This window comes from Amphiura filiformis, chromosome 5, assembly GCF_039555335.1.
Source record: "Amphiura filiformis chromosome 5, Afil_fr2py, whole genome shotgun sequence".
Lineage (NCBI taxonomy): Eukaryota > Metazoa > Echinodermata > Ophiuroidea > Amphilepidida > Amphiuridae > Amphiura > Amphiura filiformis.
In genome coordinates this window covers 24721823-24745236 of record NC_092632.1, presented here as the reverse complement: position 1 = coordinate 24745236, position 23414 = coordinate 24721823, and the positions used below count along the sequence as shown (strand labels likewise).

Below are 23414 nucleotides of genomic sequence, written 5' to 3'. Positions count from 1 at the left end.
TTTTGCCAATGTCGTCAGACTTCTACCATTCAAGTGTTTTACTGTCTTCACATTATACTAAATGAAATAATTTACAATGGAAATGCTGTTATTTTAAATCAGTACTTTGTAATTGTGTTTTGATTTGTCATAAACCAAACTTGCCGGTTTCCTACAATGCTTTATGAACAAGATATTTTATTTTATTTTATTTTTTGACACTGTTTACTCATTCAGTGTAGTTATTTATTTTATTTCTTCTTTAACCCGGGTTAGAGTACTCATTTAGTGAATGTTTTATTTCTACTTTAACCCGGGTTACTCATTTAGTGAATAATACAAATATTCCTCTGTTTTAAGGTCCAGGGATCCCAACAATATAACTTCCAAAATACACATATAAACAACAAATCATATTACCATTTTACTTACATAAAATGCCTAATCAATATGTTGACTGTCTTGATACCAAAGTACATCTTCAAATTAACTTACATGTGTTAATGAATTTTCAGAGCATATGCGGTGGGATTGTTGTACTTGTCGTTGGCTTGACAACTCTACTGCAAGCGACAGTATTTGGAAGTCTGGATTCCAGTTCAGTTGGATTAGCTCTTAGTTACGTGCTCATGGTATGTATACGCTTAAATCTTTCTGGAAATAAATCATATACTGTATTAAAGTCGATTTGTTCTGAAAGATCTCCATAAAAGTTAAAGACCCCTTCAGAGATCCCAGCGAAAGTGTAAAAAAATAATAAAATTGTTTATAAATTGCTTGAAAGTGAAGGATAAGTCATTCAAATTGTCACTTGGTATTTTTGAAATGAAAAATTTGGCAAACACAAAGACAATAGCAGTATTAAGTTGAAGCCTCATTCAAATACATGTAGCTAATTTAGATACTGACAGTATTCATGTAAATTCCTTATTTTTTTCTTAAATACACGGCTTTCGGCTGAACTACTAGCAGGCTATGTTTACATATTTATGACCATGACAAAGGTACAGAAATCTGAATGGGCCTTTAATAATGAAACGTATCACTCGGGTAGCTAGGAACACCTCCTTTGCACCTCCACAGAACCGAACCAAACCAACGTTTTTAGGTTCCTGAGATGACCCAAAAACATAATCAGGATATTCCCAAAAATATAAACTGGTCCTAAGGGGGGGGGGGGTCATCGAACTTTGCACAGAGACAAATTTCAAACTTGCTCAAATTGTGTTAATCACAAGGAATCAGAAAATGGTAAATGGTAAACGACAGAAAAGGTAAAAAGACAGAAATTTAGAGTTATGAAAGAAAGAGTTGGCAGGAAGTTATAGGAGTTGAACAGGCATAGATTGTCATGGACATGATGGGTGTACGCGCGAAAATTTAGAAGGTCATGTCAAGATCATCCGATAGATTGTCAGATTGTCGATTACATTTCTGCGCCAAAATTGTTAAAGGTCATTTGAGGTCGACTAAGTATATATTGTTGGATTAACAGAATGTTCAAGGTCGTGTCAAGGTCATTTGATGTCAACTGAGTACTGATAATAGATAATTGGATTGTCATGAATCTTGGTTGATATGATAACCATTGAGTAGAAAACATTCTTAAGGTCGTCTGAATATTGCTAGATTGTCGTGAAACTCAGTGGATGTGATTTCCATTGAGTCCATTGTTACAAGTATGTATTAAATGTAGACCTATTTAGCACATATGTTTCAATTCAGCTTTGAACATGAAAATTCTTGAGTATTTCTTAGTAAAAGTGGGTAATTGATGGTATTTACCAGTAAATACCGATATTTTCCCTCGGTTAGTTTGCCACACATAAAAATTACTAGCATTTCAAGTACTTGTCAATGCAAAATTATGAAACATGGTCTTCATCTGTAACGTTGTCTTTTTAAAGACATTTTTGTTTGTAATGATTGTATTTATTGCAACCTGTCCTTTTAGTTTCAAAAACTGATTGTTCTTAGAAGTAGCAATTTGTGTTACACTATAACTCTACGTTAGAGAGATTTAGTTTAAACTTAAGTTAAACCAAGTTTTTGTCATGTTTTCTAATTTACAGGTATCGATACAATTGTTCAACTTAGTGCGATCTGCCGCAGACACAGAGATGCAGATGAACCCCGTTGAACGTGTACAATACTATGCAGGTGTGCCCACAGAGCATTACGGAGGTTGGTGTGGCACATTTCTTTCCATCTAAAAATCATAACATTCTCTAAAGGTGAAAGATAAGTCATTAAACTTGTCATTGGGTATTTTCGAAATGAAAATTGGCAAAATAATAAAGAAAACAGCAGTATTACGTTGACGCCCCATTCAAATAAATGTAACTAATTTATTTACTTAAATAGAGAGGAGATTCCATATACACGACTTTCGGTTTAACCTCTTGCAGGCTATTTTAGCACATCTATGACACTAACAAACTAGAGCAAAAAACTATTTTTTTTATGATTTACGATTTCCTGAATGACAAAATCACTGAATCATTTTAAACTCGTATTACAACTCTCCCCGTGGTATATTTAGAATTGGGTAAATGAAAAGTGAGAGTACCCCGTCCTTCGGAGAGGACATAAGTTCTCGGCTCCGGTCCGTGTGTACAGAGAGACACATCTCCGTCGCAGTGATGTCTGGATACAGCTGACACGATGCGCACTGCAAGGTTGTATTTAGTATAATATGTATCGGTTATGATGCAATTGTCTTTATCGGAATCGTATCGGTACCACTATGTTATGTTATGTTGGTTTGTTTGTTTGTTTGTTTGTAGTTGGTTTTTTTGTTGTGGTTTTTTTGTTTTTTTATTTGTTTGTTTGTTTGTATCTTTGTGTGAAGGCAAGGAACCTCCATCCGATTGGCCTAGTCGTGGTGCAATCCAAATCGAACACGTATCAGTGCGTTATGATGAATCTCTGCCACCAGTGCTACAAGATGTAACTGTATATGTACAACCTGGAGAAAAGGTTAGCATGTTCGTAGACAATTCCCACAAATTGTTTTTATTTCAAGGATAAAAACCCATCTAATGTTATAGATTAACTGGACTATAGCTTCATCGCACTAAACTCTTGTCGCTAATTATGCAAGTTCGTTCATATTCATGTTTATTAAATATATCGTTATTATGTAGGGTTGATTTATAGGTTAATAAATGCCTATCACTTGTTGGGAGTGAAATTGTACAAAATAATACACGCTCACAAGCCTCGCGGGGGTGGGCTGCATTAGACGCATCAACATCTCAGTATTATTAAGTGCATTATTTTACAATTTCTCTTTTTATATTATGGTTCGCATACTTCTGACGTTGGTCTGATTGCTTCTGATTGGTTCTCGCTATCTTAAAGTGTATGAAATATTCTTAACATGTCACCTCTTGAAATTTTGTGAATCAGGTTGGAATATGTGGACGAACTGGAAGCGGGAAATCTTCACTAACGCTATCGTTGTTGCGAATAATTGAGACATTCAAAGGTAAGTGGTTCAAAGATCAACTGCTGTTATTACTAATTTTTACAATTTAAAAAACAAAAAATACGTCTTCAGAGAGAATATGAACTACCTAAAAGAATAGTTTATTTTTTCTTTACTTTCACGCAGGCAAAATAATCATCGATGGGGAAAACATAGCACTGATGCCTCTGACAACATTAAGACAACGATTGTCAATTATACCACAAGATCCTATACTATTTACTGGAACAATAAGGTAATACCTTTTGAGTACTGCATACTGGATAATAGCATGCGAAAACAGCCGTTTTGTATTTTTCTTTCTGCTACAGAGGGCAACCTATTTTCCGTTCTTCCTTTTACAAACGTCTGCGCATGTGCAAGAACAGACAATTTAAAATACAAAGCCAGTGTTTAGAGACTTGAACATGTTAATATACATGTAGTGTGTAGGCCTATCATATTTTCACTGATTTTCATTAAGGGATCTATTTTGAGCGTTTCGACAGTATTTTTTGTGGGACATGATAGCACATCAGACATATCGAATTGCATTCTGAATGCGAAGAATGTCTTTCTGATATCAAATAATTTTCATTTTTTGAAATTCACGATATAATACAAATTTTATGGCAAATTATTAAAATTTGATATTTTTCACATTTTTGATATATAACAGTCCTCGAATTAAATTTTATAAATCTAATGATATATTCTTAAAGTGTATGTAGCTGGGAGGAAAAGCCGACGATCAATTGAAAATGTTGACCTTTCATATTGAAGATATGCATATCTTCAATACAGTATATAAATCATCAGATTTATAAAGTTTACTTCGAGTACTGTTAAATATCAAAAATATCAATTTTAATCATTTGCCATAATAAGTGTATTACATTGCGAATTATTTGATATCAGAAGGGCACTCTTCGTATTCAGAATGCAATTCGGTATGTCTGATGTGCTCTAATGTCCCACTGACAATAAATACTGTCCAAACGTTCACACCCCATCCCTTAATATTCAACGTATTTTCACCGTTATAACGGGGAACTTGGTATTTTTCCTACATATATGTTACTTTTTACTAAGGTTTGGATGAATTTAAACTATCAAAAGTAATTTTGTGATGATAGTCAATATTATACCCAGCAAAATGAATTGAAACGGTATATGGTCATCGCATTAAAAAGGATATCTCGCGGCATTTGATTGATTTTGGTCAGTCAGGATCCCATGCTCGTGTGGGACTATCAAATTAAAACTGTTACATTTTTACCTAAACATTATAAACTTTTCCATATTACATGTATTAACATTTCTAATACTCAATACCTTTCTGCACCAGGACCAATTTGGACCCAAACAGTAGTAAATCGGATAAGGAACTGTGGAATGCACTAGAAATAGCACAACTCAAGCCTATCGTTTCTGAGTTCGACCTTGGCCTTGGTAAGGTGCTAAATAGTTTTTCTTTAAATTTGTACCTATTTTTCCAGTATACTGTTTTATCAAATGAAACACACCCAAATTTTAATCCTTATAGATGAACCTATAACTGGTAATAATAAAAGTGACATATTTTGTAATTTACTAAATGGGACAAAAAAGGACAAAAACCGGCACATTCACCCGAGACTTGCGCACGTTTGCATTGTGAGTATTGGCTATTACTCTTATTCTTTATATTGGTATATGTCAATTTTAATGTGTTTGCCAATATATAAGAGTGCATATTATACTTGGTTGTCAGATTGTCAGACTGCATTTTTGGGTCTGCATTTCCAAACATTGCCCAAATATTAAAATTTGATTTCATCAGGATTGTTTGATATCAATTATTGGTAAATTGTGCTTTACAAATCCACTTGATTACTCATGTTTTTATACGTTTCATCTTCCGATCGGAAGACTTCATCAGTAATGCGATGAACCAGCAACACTCCTACTCCCATCTCCAGAGTGCACAGTTCTTTGCAGTAGCTGGTCATGTACATGATTGAGTGAGTATGTCCCTTCATTGCGGTTGATAACGTTGGCCCCCGTTTCCTGATCCACATGGCTTCTCTGATCCATCTAGTTTGCTTGCAAGAGTCTTTGTCAATTACTTTGGCTCCATCCCAATCAATAACATGATTTTCTTGTGACACATGGTCTGTGATGGCGGATTTATTAATTTCGTCGACCGACTCCTTGCGTACTGCGCGAGTGAATTTCCTCCCTGTTAACTTTTCTGACTCCTTTAGGTGTTCCTTGAGTCTTACCCCGAAAGGTCTGCCGGTTTCCCCAATGTACGACTTCTTGCAGTTTTTACATGGTATCTCATACACAGTCGCAAGTTTTGTTGGCTTCAATTTTGTCTTTGGGGTGCAAGGAGGTTCTGTTTTAGCGTATTGTGTGGTCTCATCGCTGTCTGGATGTTGTGCTTGTTAAACACTCGCTGCAGTCTCTCAGACACACCTTGGACATACGGTATAACAACCATGCCCTTACTCTTTTCTGCGTTCTTGTCCTTTGCATTCTTTTTCGTTTTGGTCTTATCGCTTATCTGATGTTTTACTTTTTCAATAGTCCAGTTCGGATATCCACATTGGTTTAGCGCATGTTTGATGTATTCCTCATCCTGTTGTTTATCCTCCTCTTCAGTTACAATCGTGTCTTTCCGATCTAACAATGTTCTGACTACCCCCAACTTCTGGTGCAAGGGATGTTGGGAAGCAAAATTTAAATACTGGTCGGTGTGCGTCTTCATAGAGTAGGAGTGTTGCTGGTTCATCGCATTACTGATGAAGTCTTCCGATCGGAAGATGAAACGTCTAAAAACGTGAGTAATCAAGTGGATTTGTAAAGCACAATTTACCAATAATTAATTAAAGTTTGACCTTTTATTGCCAATAGGTCAAACTAAAGGATTAGGATTGAACTATGTTTATTTGGCAAAACCGGATAATATTTTTTTAATTCCAAAAATTTCTTGATAGCCAGCTTGAGGAGAAATATCTTAAAGAGGTATTTTGTAATTTTAGCATCCTCTTTCTAGGTATTGTTCAACAGATATCCACAAATAAAAACTTATTTCCAAAATGTCAGTTTTGTTGATTTGTTGATTTGGATATTGAATTTGCAAGTTACTTATGCCAGAAAATACAAAATTGGACAATATCTTTGTCAAACGACCGAAACTGCTAGAAAGCTTATACACACAACCATGATGAAGTCCTGGGTTTGTGATGGTATAAACATTTCAACCTTTAAAAATGACATACTTAACATTTATACTTGTAGACACTCCCGTATCAGAAGGTGGTGAAAATTTCAGCGTTGGTCAGCGTCAGCTATTTTGTTTAGCTCGAGCTTTTCTCCGGAATTCCCGCGTACTTATCATGGACGAAGCCACGGCATCCATTGACTACAACACGGTATGATGCGTAATTTTGTATTATTTTAAATTACATTATAATGACGCTCAGACTATTGGATGTTGTTTCTCATAAAATAATTTAACTGACCCAAAAAAGATCTTCTATGCCTGACCATGTAGTTATGATTTTGGCAAAATGCCGAGGACCGATTTTTGTGTTTGATAAACTCATGTTAGGCATGAATTGTTTTGAATTAGAGATCAGGGATTAGACGGTACAGCACTATACCAAATCACTACGCAAAAGGTGCTAATGGTAATGAGTTCAGGTTAAAAGTAAGACAATCCCAGCAAACACAAAAATGTTTTTAAAACGTTTTAAACATGTTATATTTTGGGTTTTTGGTTTAGATAAAGACGTTTTAATAGCATTTAATGTCGGGTTAAAGAAAAGTAATGGAAATGTTTTAAAACGTTTTGTATGAAAACACACTTCAACAAATGTTTTCAAAATGTTATTGTATGCTGTTGCAAACATTTGCCAAATATTTTGTCAACACTTAAATAACATTATGTTAGAATATTTGCAGTAGGTTATCAATAAATGTTTTTGAATGTTGTGAAAACGTTTTATACCCTTTATATATCCTTTATTATAACCCGACATTTAAACGTACGTTTTTTGGCAACCTTTTCTAACCTTTTGCGAATGATGTAGAAAACGTTCTAATGTAAATGAAATGTGCTAGGCTATTAACCACTAAAAAGATATGAAATTATACAAATCAATTTCCCATGAAAAGTAGACCCTCTCCGAATTACTACTAACGGAGCCAGTTTAAAAACTAGTGTCGGTGTTGAAATAGCGGCGTCGCTTTATAAATCAATATCATGTTGTTATCCTATTCAATTAATTCAGGAGAAGTTACTGCAAGAAGTTGTTGGTTCCGCTTTCGAGGACAAAACTGTGCTGACAATCGCTGTAAGTTCGGTTCTAAAACTTATATTCAACAAGAATTGTCGTGCCACGAGGGTAACTCACTAGAAACATTTAAATATCGTGGGCTCCAATCCAATATCACCCGAAAATATTTTCAACGATTATTCCCCTATTTCTGTTACTTTCGGCTGAAAATATTTAGATCAAAGAGTACAGTAGAGCAAAATACAATACTCTACAAATACGCAAAATTGCAAATACACAAAATTTCATAAATTTATATTTACATTAAACCTGAAAGCTACAAAATATGTCTACATGTTGTTGTTGTTGTTGTTGTTGTTGTTGTTGTTATTATTATTATTATTATTATATTAGTGTTATTATTATTATTATTATTATTATTATTATTATTATTATTATTATTATTATTATTATGTTTGCCTTTCAGCACCGAGTGTCCACCATACGCGAATCAGATACAATATGGGTTTTAAGTAATGGTGAGCTCATTGAATGCGACAGCCCTGGAAATTTACTGGCGAGAGAAAGTTCGGAGTTCTATTCCATGGTTCAAGCTAATAAATAAACTTATGATATGTGTTGGTTAATGTATATCTTGCAGTGTTCGTACTTAATAATTTTACATCAAATATACTGCGGCAAATCATTCTGTCGGTACCTTATAGGTACTATTGTATATTAGACCCAGTTTGTAAAATAGCGCCCGTCCACAGGTCTGAGACGGACTATTTTGTCATTGGACGGGCTTACCAGCCCCCGACGGACGCCTCAGTATCACTAGTGGCGTGTCGACTGTCGAAATGCCGGGACAAATTGTTGATGTTCATCTTCCATTTTGACACACCTACCAAAAGAGAAACATTATGTAAAAATAAGCAATGCTAGCAACAACTTGGTGTAAATGTCATTTTATATAGAAGTTCCTTTGTTTACATTTGCACAATTGTGCTCTCACAAGAATAACAGTAAACGGTGTGTTCCCAACTGTAATAATCTAAACCAATCCCAAAAAGTCCATAAGTCAAAGAAAGGGGGTTCAATCAAAACTTACCAAAGGTATGTTACATATAAATTTATTCCGCACAGTTTGATACCTCATTTGTCCAAATCGACGCAGAATTGATGACACAATGACATTTTGAATACAATCACCTCAATTTAAAAATAATTAAAGCATGAGGGGCTTAAATTTCTATCAAAGTCAAAGTCATACTGTTTAGAGAAATTTTGGTTCCTTAATGCTACACGATGTATTGTTGGTCGAAGCAGCCCAAAAAAATTATCATTATCTAAATCAATGTATTATTGAAAATTGATGTGTTGGAAAAAGTTCATTCTACAAAACATATACTTTGAAAACCTGCTTGATTTATATTGTTGTTAATGAGTTACGTTTTACGAAAGAACCACAGGACCTACAAAAGTATAAATGTGATATTTGAATTCTTCTACACGCTCTCTATTAAATTAGCAATGCAATTTTTGCCAAGGCTCACTACCATTGTCTGAAAATGAGCGATATGGATGTTAAATGGCATGTTAGATGCTAGAATGTCAGTCAGTGAGGCGGCGAGGCAGTTAGGAGTAACACGGAAGGTAATCTGAAAGTGGAGAGACTGACGGCAACAGGGTGCTGACTTATGATCATCCCAGTCACGGCCAATGGTGACCGCAGCCAATCAAGACGCTTCGATAGCAAACAAAGTGGAGGAGAACAGGAAGTTCACAGGTGAGATGAGAGCATGCGCCGCAGATATCTGGCAGTCATTGATGCAGCAGGAGGACATACCAGATATTGACTGTGAAGAGTGAACATTGAGGAAGGAGTATCCGTAATAAATAAAAATTCCCTTTAAAAGGGAAGGCCAGCCTCAATGCAGAAGAGGTCTTGTAAATAGTTTGGGTCACCGTGAAAGGCATTTTTTAGGATCACGCTTACATCCATGTTACATGACAGTTCACCAAACCATCAATGGTGAGAACATGCACACCGAAACAGCAAAAACATTAACTCCTATAACTCCTGTCAACTCTTTTTTAATTCATTACTCCAAATTGTTCTGTATTTTTGTCTTTACTGCTTTTTACCCATGCTTATTATTAAAATCAAGAAATACACTGCAGTTGTTAGTTAATTCGCTATGTAAACTCAACTTACATGCACATTTTATTTTAAAATGATTTTATATTATTTCGCAATGTATAGTTTACTATAAAGTAGATAGTGGCAAGCACATGATAAAGGACTGATCATTCACTACAATCTTCACTTTTAAACTGTATTTTTTGAATGTGTTCATTGTTAGTCCGAAACTCCTACAAAGCTATGGACATGGCATCTTACCTACTCCATTCTGTAATAGTCTGCATTGTGTGTTTTCTCAGTCTTCAATCATTTTGTTGAATGTAATTTTATAAATAAAATAAAAAAGATAGAAAGTGGCCTCACTTTAGTTATGTGTCATTTACAGTATTTGTAATTTATAAAGTAAGACAATAATTTATTTATTTTCTATAAGTGCATGTGCAAAAATATGGGATATATTGTTCAATATTATAGCTAGCCCCTAAAAACTTTATTTTCCATCGGATTTTTCCCGTTGAAAAGACAAAACTGATGTTAAAGATAGCAATAATATCATCAATAACATTTTGAGTCATTTTATCCATAAAACGATACAGGATAGGATAGATAATTACTTTGACTTCAATGTGGTCCATATAATGAAGATTTTGATTCTACAACATTATTAGATCTGTTATCAACATATCAATTATGCACTCACAGGCAACCAAACATCATGCTATGCTCAGTAGTCCACTGATATGACCTCGTTCCAGTGATCATTCCCCGCTAATTACTAATTGTTGATCATGTCATTTCTTTGATATGCTGATTGCTGAACAAGTTTATGTTTATATGTGTAGGCCTAACCTATGATAACTTTTTAAGTCATAATTAATTCAAACACAACTTTGGCAATACTCAATCGTTTTCGTTCGTTGAAACGGCAAAATATACTTTCTCTTCTTTGCAAATCGAATTAGTAGACATCAAAAACATTTCCACCACAAGAAGTAAAAAAAATAATTCATACCAATAGAAGAAGGCTATAATCTTAGCTAATCTTTAGTGTACACAAATCCCATCTAAGAATTAGATACCAGCCCTATGGGCTGGCGATAAAACACATGAAGTGAAGTCAAACAGTCTCTGTTAATTGTGTACCTTTATGAAGAATCTTGAGAAGCAGGAAAACCACATCAATAGGAATTACTACAACTTTAAAATCCTAGGTAGGTGCATTTAAAAGGTCATTGTGTCATCAATTCTGCGTTGATTTGGACAACCTGATTTTAACAGGTCTTGATTTAAGACCCCATCTTTGACTTATGAACCAAAATCAAACTGGATACTTTCTTTTTGGGATGGGTTCATATTTTTTTTTAAATAAAACGTTTGTCTAGTATGATTTGTATAATAAATTATTTCCTCTGAATGACAATGATTAATAGATTTTCTACGTACGGAGAAATAAAACAAGAAAGATGCCAATAAATAAAGTGTGCAGTATTAGGTCATTAAACTATTGACCTAAGAAAGAAACGATTTACATGTAGTTAAAGATCATATCTATTGCAAAAACAAGTTTAACTCCATTCGAAGAGAATAATTATTACATTACAAGTTGACACTCGTCAATTTTTTTATTCGTATTTCTCCTGAAAAAAGAGAAATTGTGTTCGTAAAATGCTGCCTCTTACGGTCCTTCCCTCGTTCGAAGCGAAATTGATTTCCAATGCAGGAGACTGATGACGTCACAGTAAATGAGGAGTAAATGGTCACGAGCAGTTATACACATGAGCCCTCGATGTGAGCTCTTTTGATAGTCAGTCATGTGTATAATGCGCGACCTTGTACCACGTGAAATCGGGAAGTTTCAACAATGAAAGGCCATTGAAATTGTTTATTTGCATAATAAATACAATATGCATATACATCACGCTCAAATTTTAAGCTCACACGGTAAGGGGTGGTGCAATAATTATGTGTACCCCCGGGGTGCCTGTGAATTATAGGGGGGGGGCAAATATTTATTGGCCGGCCGAAAGGGGGGCAAGGATTTTTGGCAGGTCGAAAGGGGGGGTCAAGGAAAAACAGGAAAACATTAGGAACACGTTCAAATATGCAAAATGTCCTGCTCGCAGCGCTCGCATTATATGATAAGGGGTTGTCTGGAATGGCAGGTGAGTCAGGGGTCAAAAACAAAATTGTTACCTTTTTGACCTCAGCACGTCCATGTGTATGTATGAATTTTTTGGATATGCATTCTATTTATCCTATTTATAGTATTAGCGACAACAAACAATACTAATCTGACAAAAATGTGAATTAAGGGGGCTAAACTTGCCAGTTTACAAAACATTACATTTTTGCTTGCATATTTAATGACCCCGTGACACAACGCGCAATTTTTTACTTTTTGACAAATTGGGCATGCAGTTAGTGTGTATACAAGGTTTCAGACCTCTCTCTCTTTTTAATTTTATAAAGGCACAGACTCCCAAAGATGAAATTTATTTAAAGGGCAACTTTTGGGTATGGTGTGTCAGTTGTCAGGTCGATGATAGACGGTCAGACCTTGAATAATAAATATTGTGTCTTTACATTACGCATTGCTTAAGGTTAAATACAATTGATTTTCAAGGCTTGATTCCAGAGGGGCGTAAGTTAATAATGGAAACAGCCATGCAGAAAAGAATGAACTCACGCGTACATTTAGTGTATCAATCTGAACTAGGGCCACGGACAAACCGCGGCTCGTGAGTCATCCTATATGTTGCAGGGATAGGGAGGGGGCGACCATGATAGGACCATATGGGCTGATGGGGGGGTTGATTGTGGGCAGCCGTTTTCGGCAATTTTCCTTTGGATTTTCAAAATTTTCAATTTTTAAAATTATCCTGGATGATATCTGTCGTGAAATAAATCAATGCTTCCTAGTAGGCTATAATAGGCCTAGTAGGCCTATTTATACCCTGATTATGCAATATATAGGCCTACAACAATAACTACAATAACAAAACCAACAACCAATATTTTGTTAATCTAATTTGTAAAAATATATTCATAGGCTACGCCTATTAGACTAGTATAGCCTAAAAATTCCTGAATTATATAATGAAAAAAAAAAACCGGGCAAAAACAATCAATCGCTGCAGTCAGAAAGAAAGAAACGAACAAGAAAAAGGAAAAAAAGTGAGAGAAAAATAAAATAAAATAAACGGAATGGACAACGTAGGGACTCGAACACGTACCAAATTTTCCAGCTCAAAAGTATAGTATTGCATAGTCGAACGTAAGTCCGGCGCGCTAACCGATTGAGCCACTGAAGGGACATGAAATTGATATCTCAAACTGACTATTATGGAATAGTGCATAACAATCTCTTATGATAAACAAGCTCATTACCGCTGTAAATGTCGGAGGTATCGATGGCGAAAAACCTCGTTTTTTGCAAAAGTAGCTTAAATTTGGAGCGTAAGTTAATAATGGAAACAGCCATGCAGAAAAGAATGAACTCACGCGTACATTTAGTGTATCAATCTGAACTAGGGCCACGGACAAACCGCGGCTCGTGAGTCATCCTATATGTTGCAGGGATAGGGAGGGGGCGACCATGATAGGACCATATGGGCTGATGGGGGGGGTTGATTGTGGGCAGCCGTTTTCGGCAATTTTCCTTTGGATTTTCAAAATTTTCAATTTTTAAAATTATCCTGGATGATATCTGTCGTGAAATAAATCAATGCTTCCTAGTAGGCTATAATAGGCCTAGTAGGCCTATTTATACCCTGATTATGCAATATATAGGCCTACAACAATAACTACAATAACAAAACCAACAACCAATATTTTGTTAATCTAATTTGTAAAAATATATTCATAGGCTACGCCTATTAGACTAGTATAGCCTAAAAATTCCTGAATTATATAATGAAAAAAAAAACCGGGCAAAAACAATCAATCGCTGCAGTCAGAAAGAAAGAAACGAACAAGAAAAAGGAAAAAAAGTGAGAGAAAAATAAAATAAAATAAACGGAATGGACAACGTAGGGACTCGAACACGTACCAAATTTTCCAGCTCAAAAGTATAGTATTGCATAGTCGAACGTAAGTCCGGCGCGCTAACCGATTGAGCCACTGAAGGGACATGAAATTGATATCTCAAACTGACTATTATGGAATAGCGCATAACAATCTCTTATGATAAACAAGCTCATTACCGCTGTAAATGTCGGAGGTATCGATGGCGAAAAACCTCGTTTTTTGCAAAAGTAGCTTAAATTTGGAGTGAAATTCAAATGGTAAAGTAAGCGACAGACATTTGAGAAATAATGTAGGCAGTTAGAAATCAAAATTAACGTTCCACAATCCAGATATCGATAATGTTACATAACAGTGTTTTGTGGTACAAGATTCTCGAAAATTGTTCCCAAAAACGGGCTAATAAAATTTAATCGGATACTGTCTTTGGTTCTTCCGCATGGCAACCTTATTTCTTTGGTCGATTTGTAGTACAATACAAAAAAGGAGAAAACAATCACTCGGCGTGGTTTTATACGGAGCGAAAATTTGAAAAAAACTGCATGGAACGCGTTTTTGATCTTGTGAACATGGTGCGTAAAAATGATTTAAACGAAGGATTTTTAAACGGATTCTAAAAATTTGTATAAACACACAAAATAATGTAAAGATACATCCATGCACCAACATTTGACTCACTGCGATATTTGATTGGTGAGAAAACGCGGTTTTAGAGAACAAGTTTATACGTCTTTTATACGTTTCTTCGTGTAACCTTAAGGATACGATACACGATTTAGCGACAAGTGACTCATTTCGGAATGCGATCATGAATTTTGAAGAAAAAAAAAGTTCCCACAGGCTTCGAGGGGACTCGAACCAACGATTCCACGCGTCGTTGATTATCAGTCCCGGTCTTCACCGCTCTGCCACGGAGGCAGATGCACGGAAGAGTGTAATAATAAAAGATAAATCTCATAATGCTATCTTTAGCGTTTTGTTTACATTAAAATGACGCATTTTGTAAAGATAGATTGGCCGTTTTATGTATAAATAGCACGAACATTTGGAAAAGGGCTCAAACAAATAATAAAGACACTGATACGATGATGAAATTGCATAAGTCGGGGAATATCTGCGTCACAATGTTTTGTTTTGATTTTAGAAAGATATTTCAGCAGTATATGGCAAAATTCTTTCACTAATGGTAAAAACAGCCTTGACCTGAAAAAGGGCGAGAGGTGCCATATTTACGGATTCAGGCTAAATTCAAAATTTGTATAAAACGTTTGGTTTTTGATCGATTACAAAAATTCATTTTTGTCATTAAAAGAAATTGTATCTGGCGTGAATTACACTACAATTTTTATTCCTAGGGCTCTTTGATTTCTTTAAATATTTTTTTATAATGATAGAGTGAATCCCCTGGCCCTCTATAATTACGCACAAAAGACCGCCTCAATGACCCTAAGAAAGCTCCCCCCCCCTACTAAAGTCAAGAGTTACAGATGGAAAACCAAAAGATTCAAGGAAAGCCCAGTTCCATACATGGCTGAACTCCTGAATCATGCTTAGTGTTCTCTTGTCCATCTAGTGATTTGGTTTGAATAATTGTTTGTGCGAATGGATGGATGGGAGGGGGCTGGTGTGATTTGGTAGTTCAAGCCATCAAAGTGCAATTCCCTCTCCTGTCATATTGTCAAATTATCATATCTTTTTATTATGCTGTCACATAGATATTTTATTAGGTTGAGTTTTTGTGCCATGATAAGTGTGGGAGTGCATCAGTGGATGGGGTGGGTGGGGGTGGGTTAGGGGTGTGTGCATGTGTGTGTTTGAGATATGGTGTTGGGTTGAGTACGGTTGAGTATGAGCTACAACTATATTATATTTGTCCTTTAATTCTTTGATTGTACTTTAAAAAAATTTCATTGAGTATGTATCGTGCAATAATTCAAGTTTTTTATGTATTTTATTATTACTTGCCTATCTTTACAAATTTGATTGTAATTTACCAAGCAATTCAGCCATTTTGGCTGTTATTTGAGTGTTTAATAAAATATACCTGAAATATAATATACTTGAATAGAATGAATTATATTTTGTTATGAAACACACATCTGAGTTACTAGGATACAGTAAACAAAAAAAAAGGGCCAAAATCATTTACTAAAATGGCTTAAAAACACTTTATTATGTAGAGATATTTTATAAGTTCAGGACATGAGGTGATGTACATATTTATGTACTTCATAAAGAAAGAAAAAAGAAGAGGGGTACTGATTAAAATCATGGTATTACATACCCTTAAGTAAACACTGCCTGTAAACACAGATCTAACACAATATATGATTTGCAAGCAATACGATTTGCTAGCTAGATTTGTCCTGTGACCTCCTCTTACCAATAACCAAAATAGTCTAATATCTCGTGCATGGCGGACTCAAAAACACAAACTCTAATCTCTGTAGTGATTAAATCAAACCTACATGCATGATATTATTACAGAATCGGAGGATGAGACCACCTGGTCACGTGAAATACATGGGCTAAAAAAACAATTTCATATTAATCAGCGGCTCTGGCCGCTGACAATAATAATATATGTATTGATAAGAATCCAGGTGTTGATTAATAGGGCAAGTGCCGGTGCAAGTACGTGGATCATCCAAAGTATTCCGCGGAATACTTTGATGCAAATCATCAGTGCAGGGCGCCAATAATATTATTTTCGTGTGAGCTATTGTGATACCACAACTTACGTTATTTTCAATATTATGTACCAGAACAGTTTACCAGAAAGGTAAGGATAATAAAGGGGTGTTTTGGAAAGTATAGCATATCATTGTTTCCTTTAATTAACTCTAAAATTGCTTTTAACACTGCTATGACTATGAGTGTTAAAACATTAAAACATAAAAGTGTTAAAGGCTCATTCAGTGATCCTAGCGAAAGTGTAAAAAATATTGAAATTGTGTATAAGTTGCCTAAATTGCTTAAAAGTGTTGTCATAGGTATTCTTTTAATGAAACATTTGGTAAAAAATGAGGAAAACAGCAGTATTGACAAAGTTGAAGCCCCATTCATATACATGTAGCTAATTTCTCTATATGAGTAGAGAAATTACAGATTCATGTGAAATGTCTATTTGTCTTTAAAGCCACTAGCCGAAAACGAGTGGTTAAAACCACTCTAAATTTTGACGAATTTTACAATCCTCCGTATGATCAAATCACTGAATATGCATTTAAATGATTTTAATATACCTGTAATACAGACAAGTGTTTCTGGGCAAAAGTTTGATCTCGGTAAACTGTAGGCCAAAATAATTCAGCTTTACTTGAATATTAAATTGGCATACATTGAAAACTAAGAATATTCATGCTTTATATTTTGATTTATGAAGATCAATAATTTGTTTCACAAGGGTTGCAATATCAAGATTTCATTAAATGTAACCGCTGTACAGTAAAATAAACTTAATTAGAAAAGCGAGGAACACAGGCAATTTAATGGATCGGAGAGCAACGTTTGGACAGTATTTTTTGTGGGATATTAGAGCACATCAGACATATCGAATTGCGTTCTGAATACGAGGAATCTCCTTCTGATATCAAATAATTTTGATTTTTTGAAGTTCGCGATATAATACAAATTTTATGGCAAATGATTAAATGTATTTTTTATTTTTGATATTAACGGTCCTCGAAGTAAAAAAAATGATACGCACTTACCTACAATGAACTGAGAACTCGGCCATTGTTATATCAAACAGTAGGACCAATGAGATGCTCTGTTACATCATACTGCAGTTACTGTCCGTTTTCCTATACACAATACACAGGGCTCTCACCATTGACGCGTAACCTATACAAATAGTGTATGTTAGAAGTATAGGCAATTGCCTAGTTAACGTCGCTGTGTGAAAAATAACCGGCCAATATTTAAAGTACTCTTCTGAAATTCTAGAAAATATAGTTTTGTAACATGTCCTAAATTTTTAGCTAATTTAGATGTTTGGAAATATTCGCACTTTGGTGTTTTAGTGTATGTTATAAGTAATAGGACATTGCCTTGTTAACGTCACTGTGTGAAAAATAACCGGCCAATATTTAAAGTACTCTTCTGAAATTCTAGAAAATATAGTTTTGTAACACGTCCTAAATTTTTTGCTAATTTAGGTGTTTGGAAATATTCGCACTTTTGTGTTTTAGGAAGGATGTGTCAACGACAGATAACACCAAAAAATATGAAGAAATTATTTCCAAACCGTGTTACGGTCCACAGCCATTATGTTTCTCATTTTCAAGAATTCTGGTTAACAATATGCACACTATTGTCTCATTTCGTGAACAAAGGCCCACACCGTATTGTTACCTTGCGATTGCTTTATAATCGTTCACCCAACTGAAACTATAATACCAGCTCATTGCTCATTGCACAGGTAAAACAGAAACATGTGAAGTGTGGATTTAACCAAGAAGATCTGATGTAACATAGTTGAGCTGTTTTCAATGAGTGTTATCTTGGTTTAATAGCTTTTAATAGGGTTTAAGTCCTGCAAAGGTCGTGGTGAATTCTACTGTAGACATGACTGCATCATGTACTAAACAGAGGGTAAAGGGTGTCTGCTACATCTTCTGGCCTACGTGCACTTGGCATGACTATTCGCCGTCGAAGTGATGATGTAACAGGATGAACTATATACCATAGCAATAGATGAATACAATTTTCGAATAGATCGCCATGCACTACAACGTTCACGCTGTACCTATGTATTGAAGAAATCGCACCTGCAAGATTAGTATCTTTGAAAAGAGCAGTATTGTATTAAATCTATGATTGCAGACATTGCAAACATACACAGGTGATGAGTTCGACCTGCTTGTTTTCCATAATGCCTCCATCCAAGCTTGTTTCTTCTCTTTATTTCCTGCTCTTGTCCTTTTTCCTTCAGGCTTAACCGCTGTCCCAGGTATATATACACCTATTGACTTCTTCTATGTTGCATCTATTGGTAGTGACTATTTTTGGCTGAACAAGGGGTCCTGTTATTATTTTTGTCTTCTGCATGTTCATCTTGAGGCCACGTTCCTTACTAACTTCAGCGAGCTCCCTGAGCGTGGTTTCAATTTCTTCCAGGCTCTCTGTTATGATGATTATATCATCCGCAAATCTGAGATGGTTGAACTTCTCTCCAATGATATTGACACCCTTTTCGTCCCCCCCCCCCGAAGTGATTGGAATATGCTTTCTATGCATGCTGTAAACAACTTTGGCTAGATTGTGTCTCCCTGTCTCACTCCTGTTTTGATGTTGATCTTTGCACTTTCTTTGTGAAGAGTTACTGTAGTTGTGCAGTTTGTGTATATGTATCCTTGTTGATGTAATGCATCAAACACAGACTGTGTTTCAACAGAATCAAATGCCTTTTCATAATCTATAAAGGCAATGCATACTCGTGAAATGTTTCCTTTATTTGATTGATGGCGTGCATATTGCCCATGGTGAAATAACCACTTCTGAAACCTGCTTGGTTAGGAGCTGTTAGGATTGTTGTGAAAATTTTGTGATGGGTCTGTAGTTTTTGAAGTCTCGTTTGTATCCTTTCTGGAAGAGAATAACCATATTAGCCTCTTTCGACCGTAGGGGGTAGGTACCCCTACCTTGCCATCAAATAACTTAGGCTCCTGTTATTTGCTATTGTTTCCTTAATCTTCTGAGTGCTATACAATCGGATATCTTCCCTCATGTTCTTTCGGATTGTTTTACATATCTCAGTGTATTCTATGTTTTGGATTCCTATTCCATCTCTCTTCATGTTCCTTCTTTTCTCCAAGAGTCGTTTGGTGTTGTCTGATATTCCTGTTTCTTTATCTTTCATTGCCTTTCCTGCTACTTTCATTGCACTATCTTGGATGATATCAACAAGCTGGTCATTCCAAATGTCCACGTCTGTGTCATCTTCCCCTGATGTGCCTAGAACCGTTTTTTAAAGCTCCATTTGGAATTCCTTCTTATCTTCTTAATTTTCAGGTTTTCATGGTCTGCTTTCCTGTGTTTTGGTCTTAAAAGTTCGGCCTCTCAAGTCTGGTATCTGATATCATTTTGCAAAGAACTGTGGTCACTCCCTGTGTTCACTTTATTCAGTACTCTGACATCGTGGATGATATTAGGTGTGTTTGTTAGGATGAAGTCCATCTCATTTATTTATAGTTTTACCATTTGGACTCCTCCATGTCCATCTTCTAGATGTGCTTTTCTTGAAGAATGTGTTCATGATTTCGAGTTAATTTCTGATTGCAAATTCGACGAGCTTGTCTCCTCCTGATCGTTTTTTGATCCTGATCCAAATTTCCCAATTACTTTTTCTTCTCCATCTTGTACTAAACGTACTTTGTTATTGAAGTCTCCTATTACCATGTTGTAATGCGTCTTTGATGTCTTCATACAATTTATCCACATCTTCATCTTCATGGGCTGTTGTAGGCAGTGGCGGCGCTACGGGGGTGAGGGCAACCCCAAGTATACTTTTCTTGCCCTCCCCAACTTTGCCCCCCCCCCCCCAAAAAAAATTCTTGCTGCCGCCACTGGTTGTAGGAGCATACACTTGTATCATCTTGATGCTGTATTTCTTATTTAGCTTAAGTGTACAATATAACCTGCGCCAATCTCTCATTGATACCGCTTACTTCTATTATGTGTTTTGACCATTTTCTATGGATCATGAATCCAACTCCTGCCATAACTTTGTTTTCTAAACTATATTGTATATGATAGAACTGATGTCCGCTCATGAGTTCCATGAATTGCTCACCCCGCCTTTTGACTTCATTAAGTCCTATTATATCCCAATTGACTCCTTCTAGTTCCTCCTCTAGTTCCAGTAATCGGTCGTCCAAGTAGTGATCTGATGTTGTAAGCATAGCAACTCTTAGATCCAATTGATGGCCTGAGCAATGATCTGCTGTGCTTAAATTCGATGAAACGTAGTGGCATTGCTTGTTTGTTTGTTTGAATGGTCACTCCATGTGGAGTGTTGCAATTATATGGGCGGGCGGTTAAATTGGGTTGGCTGAAAACGTCGCAAAAGCAGTGCCGCCGACAAGGAGGGTGCGTTACCCCGGGACCGAGGTCCTAGGGGGCCCGTAAAAACGTTTGAAAAAAAACCATACCTTAATGGGCCTGTAAAAGCAAAGAAACGGGACCTTCTTCCTTACAAGTGCCTCCCTCATATGTATAGTATTATCGCACTGCTTACACACTCATAGAAATTGTTCGTTGGCATTACTCAGTATGTTGATGTAAGTCGTTGCGTCAACTTTCCGAGTAATAACACGGAAAAACAGTGGCATGATCGACGGGAATTATATATTAATAAACATTAATTTTCACCAGGTTCTCCGTCACAAATAATAAAGGAGACAAGGAGAAAAAGTGATCCCGCCTGGGAATCGAACCCAGGACCTCAGGTTTACGAGACCTATGCCTTAAGTACTTGGCCACGGGAGCTTCATGATTAGGCTGGTTGAAATTCGAACCCATAAGCGGTCACTTAAACTTTCCGAGTAATGCCAACTCGTACAATTTTGAGTAACGCTGACTCGATATCATTATGTTGGTCGCACTCATTTGCACTTACTTTATTGAGTTGTTACAACTCAGAAAATGAAACTAGGTTAGCATAATTTTCTAGAGGTGTGCTATAGTATACAAAATTTTGCACTGATTACAAAAATAAATATTTGAATACTGCTAATTGTGCAGAAAATGATCCAATTACGTGAATTAAGTAACAAAGTACCAAATTGGAATAACTCAAAACAATAAGTACCAGTAACTTAATATGAACTCGAATTAAGTAACAAAGTACCAAATTGGAATAACTCAAAACAATAAGTACCAGTAACTTAATATGAACGAGTTACATCAACTTACATGTTGAGTTACAATAACTCAACTAATTGGTTCTTTGAACCTTGTTTATTTTTCTAATTTCCCAGAACTTGAATTCAGAAGTTGGCATTACTTAAAAAGTTGACGCAACGATTTACATCAACTTTTTAAGTAATGCCAACAACGTTGATTAGTTGACGAAACTTTTTGAGCTTTTTCAGCATTTTTTAAGTTCGGATAACTAAAATGAATTTTGTTTTGGCAACTTTTACACTATTTTTGAGTTGTCCAAACTTACTCCTTTTGAATTGCGCCAACAAGGCGAACAAGTCATTCCTATGAGTGCAGTGGGCCCGTAAGAAAGTAAAGAATAGATTAAAGCATATTTTCTTTGCTTTATTATATGGGCCAGTTAAGGTATCATTTCTTTTCTTTTTACGGGTCCATTAATGTATCCCATATTTCCTTTTTACGGGCCCACTATAAGGGCTCTTTTTTTCTTTTTACGGGCTCATTAAGGTATCCTTTCTTTGCTTTTTACGCGCACGTGGTAAATTTTCATTGCTTTGTAAGTTAAGCTGTCCATAGAAGGGGTAACAAGGTTTCAAGTTAAGAAAGACCTGCCCCACCTAAATATTAATGAACACTTCCTAGTAATATACAGTAAGCCAACACATTAAGGTACCAGTTATGTTCACCCCTTGTATATCCTAAACAAAGACAGGTATGTCATAATTGGAATCAGCAGCCAATAGCTGCATCTTTTAACTCGAATTTAAGACCTCATTTGTTGAAACTGTTCAAGAAATAAAGATATGACGATCCAGAAACCCAAGGAAGATGCCAATTTAAAAGTTGCAGTTTGCTCCATTGCGTGTCCCACTGATTTGCACACAATGCGTTCACGAACAAGAGAACCAACGCCGTGCTTCCATTGATTAACACGTTAAAATTAGCGTCGTGCTTTCATTGATTAGAACACAAAAGTGCAACTTTTGATTTCGTTTCTTTATTAGGTTTTAGACCACCGTTTCTTTTATTCTCAACCAATTTCAACAAGTGAGGTCTTAAATCAGAGCTAAAGAGTACAGGTATTGGCTGCTTGTTTTAATTTTGACCCATTTTTTTGTTTAGGATATACAGGGGTGAACACAACTGGTACCTTAATTTTTGGCTTACTGTATATGTAGTCAATGAATTCTGTAATTTCTCTCCGGAGTTTTTCCCTATGATGATGATAACATTGGCTTGAGAACAGATCAAATTCACCATCCATCAAACTATGTATGTCGTCAATCAATACCCATATCATTCGTATATTACCATGATTACAAAGTTCAAAGTCTAAAAACTATTATGTATATATTATTACTATATATGTGAGTGGACGCGGCGAATCAGCCGTAAACTCGGCAAATTGTATTCTGAGTTAAAGTGTAAAATGTATGTGAAGGTCGTATTCATAGGTGTATCAATTCGTTGCGACAAGTATCTTATCAAGCGCTGTGTTTAAATTAATCAATAATACTACTGCTGAAGAGGATAATAAGCTTCTACCTATTTCTATAGTATAGTTCTTGTCTTTGTTTGCTTTGGCTAAATCCTGTTCAAGTGGTAGATAACAAAGCATTGTATTTTGTCTAGGTATGTATAATCA

At 35.7% G+C, this 23414-nt stretch overlaps 1 protein-coding gene across 1 annotated transcript in view; it reads left to right on the top strand.

The window, feature by feature from the left end:
- LOC140152844 (ATP-binding cassette sub-family C member 9-like) overlaps window positions 1-10125 on the top strand; it is a 44043-nt gene extending 33918 nt beyond the window's left edge. Inside the window, exons 24-32 of the mRNA XM_072175367.1 lie at window positions 495-611; window positions 2052-2163; window positions 2831-2958; window positions 3391-3469; window positions 3596-3704; window positions 4797-4900; window positions 6734-6867; window positions 7729-7791; window positions 8201-10125. Of these exons, the coding sequence (XP_072031468.1) occupies window positions 495-611; window positions 2052-2163; window positions 2831-2958; window positions 3391-3469; window positions 3596-3704; window positions 4797-4900; window positions 6734-6867; window positions 7729-7791; window positions 8201-8338 (984 nt within the window). The 3' untranslated portion in view covers window positions 8339-10125. The remainder of the gene's footprint in view (window positions 1-494; window positions 612-2051; window positions 2164-2830; window positions 2959-3390; window positions 3470-3595; window positions 3705-4796; window positions 4901-6733; window positions 6868-7728; window positions 7792-8200) is intronic.
- The last annotated feature ends 13289 nt before the right edge of the window (window positions 10126-23414 follow it).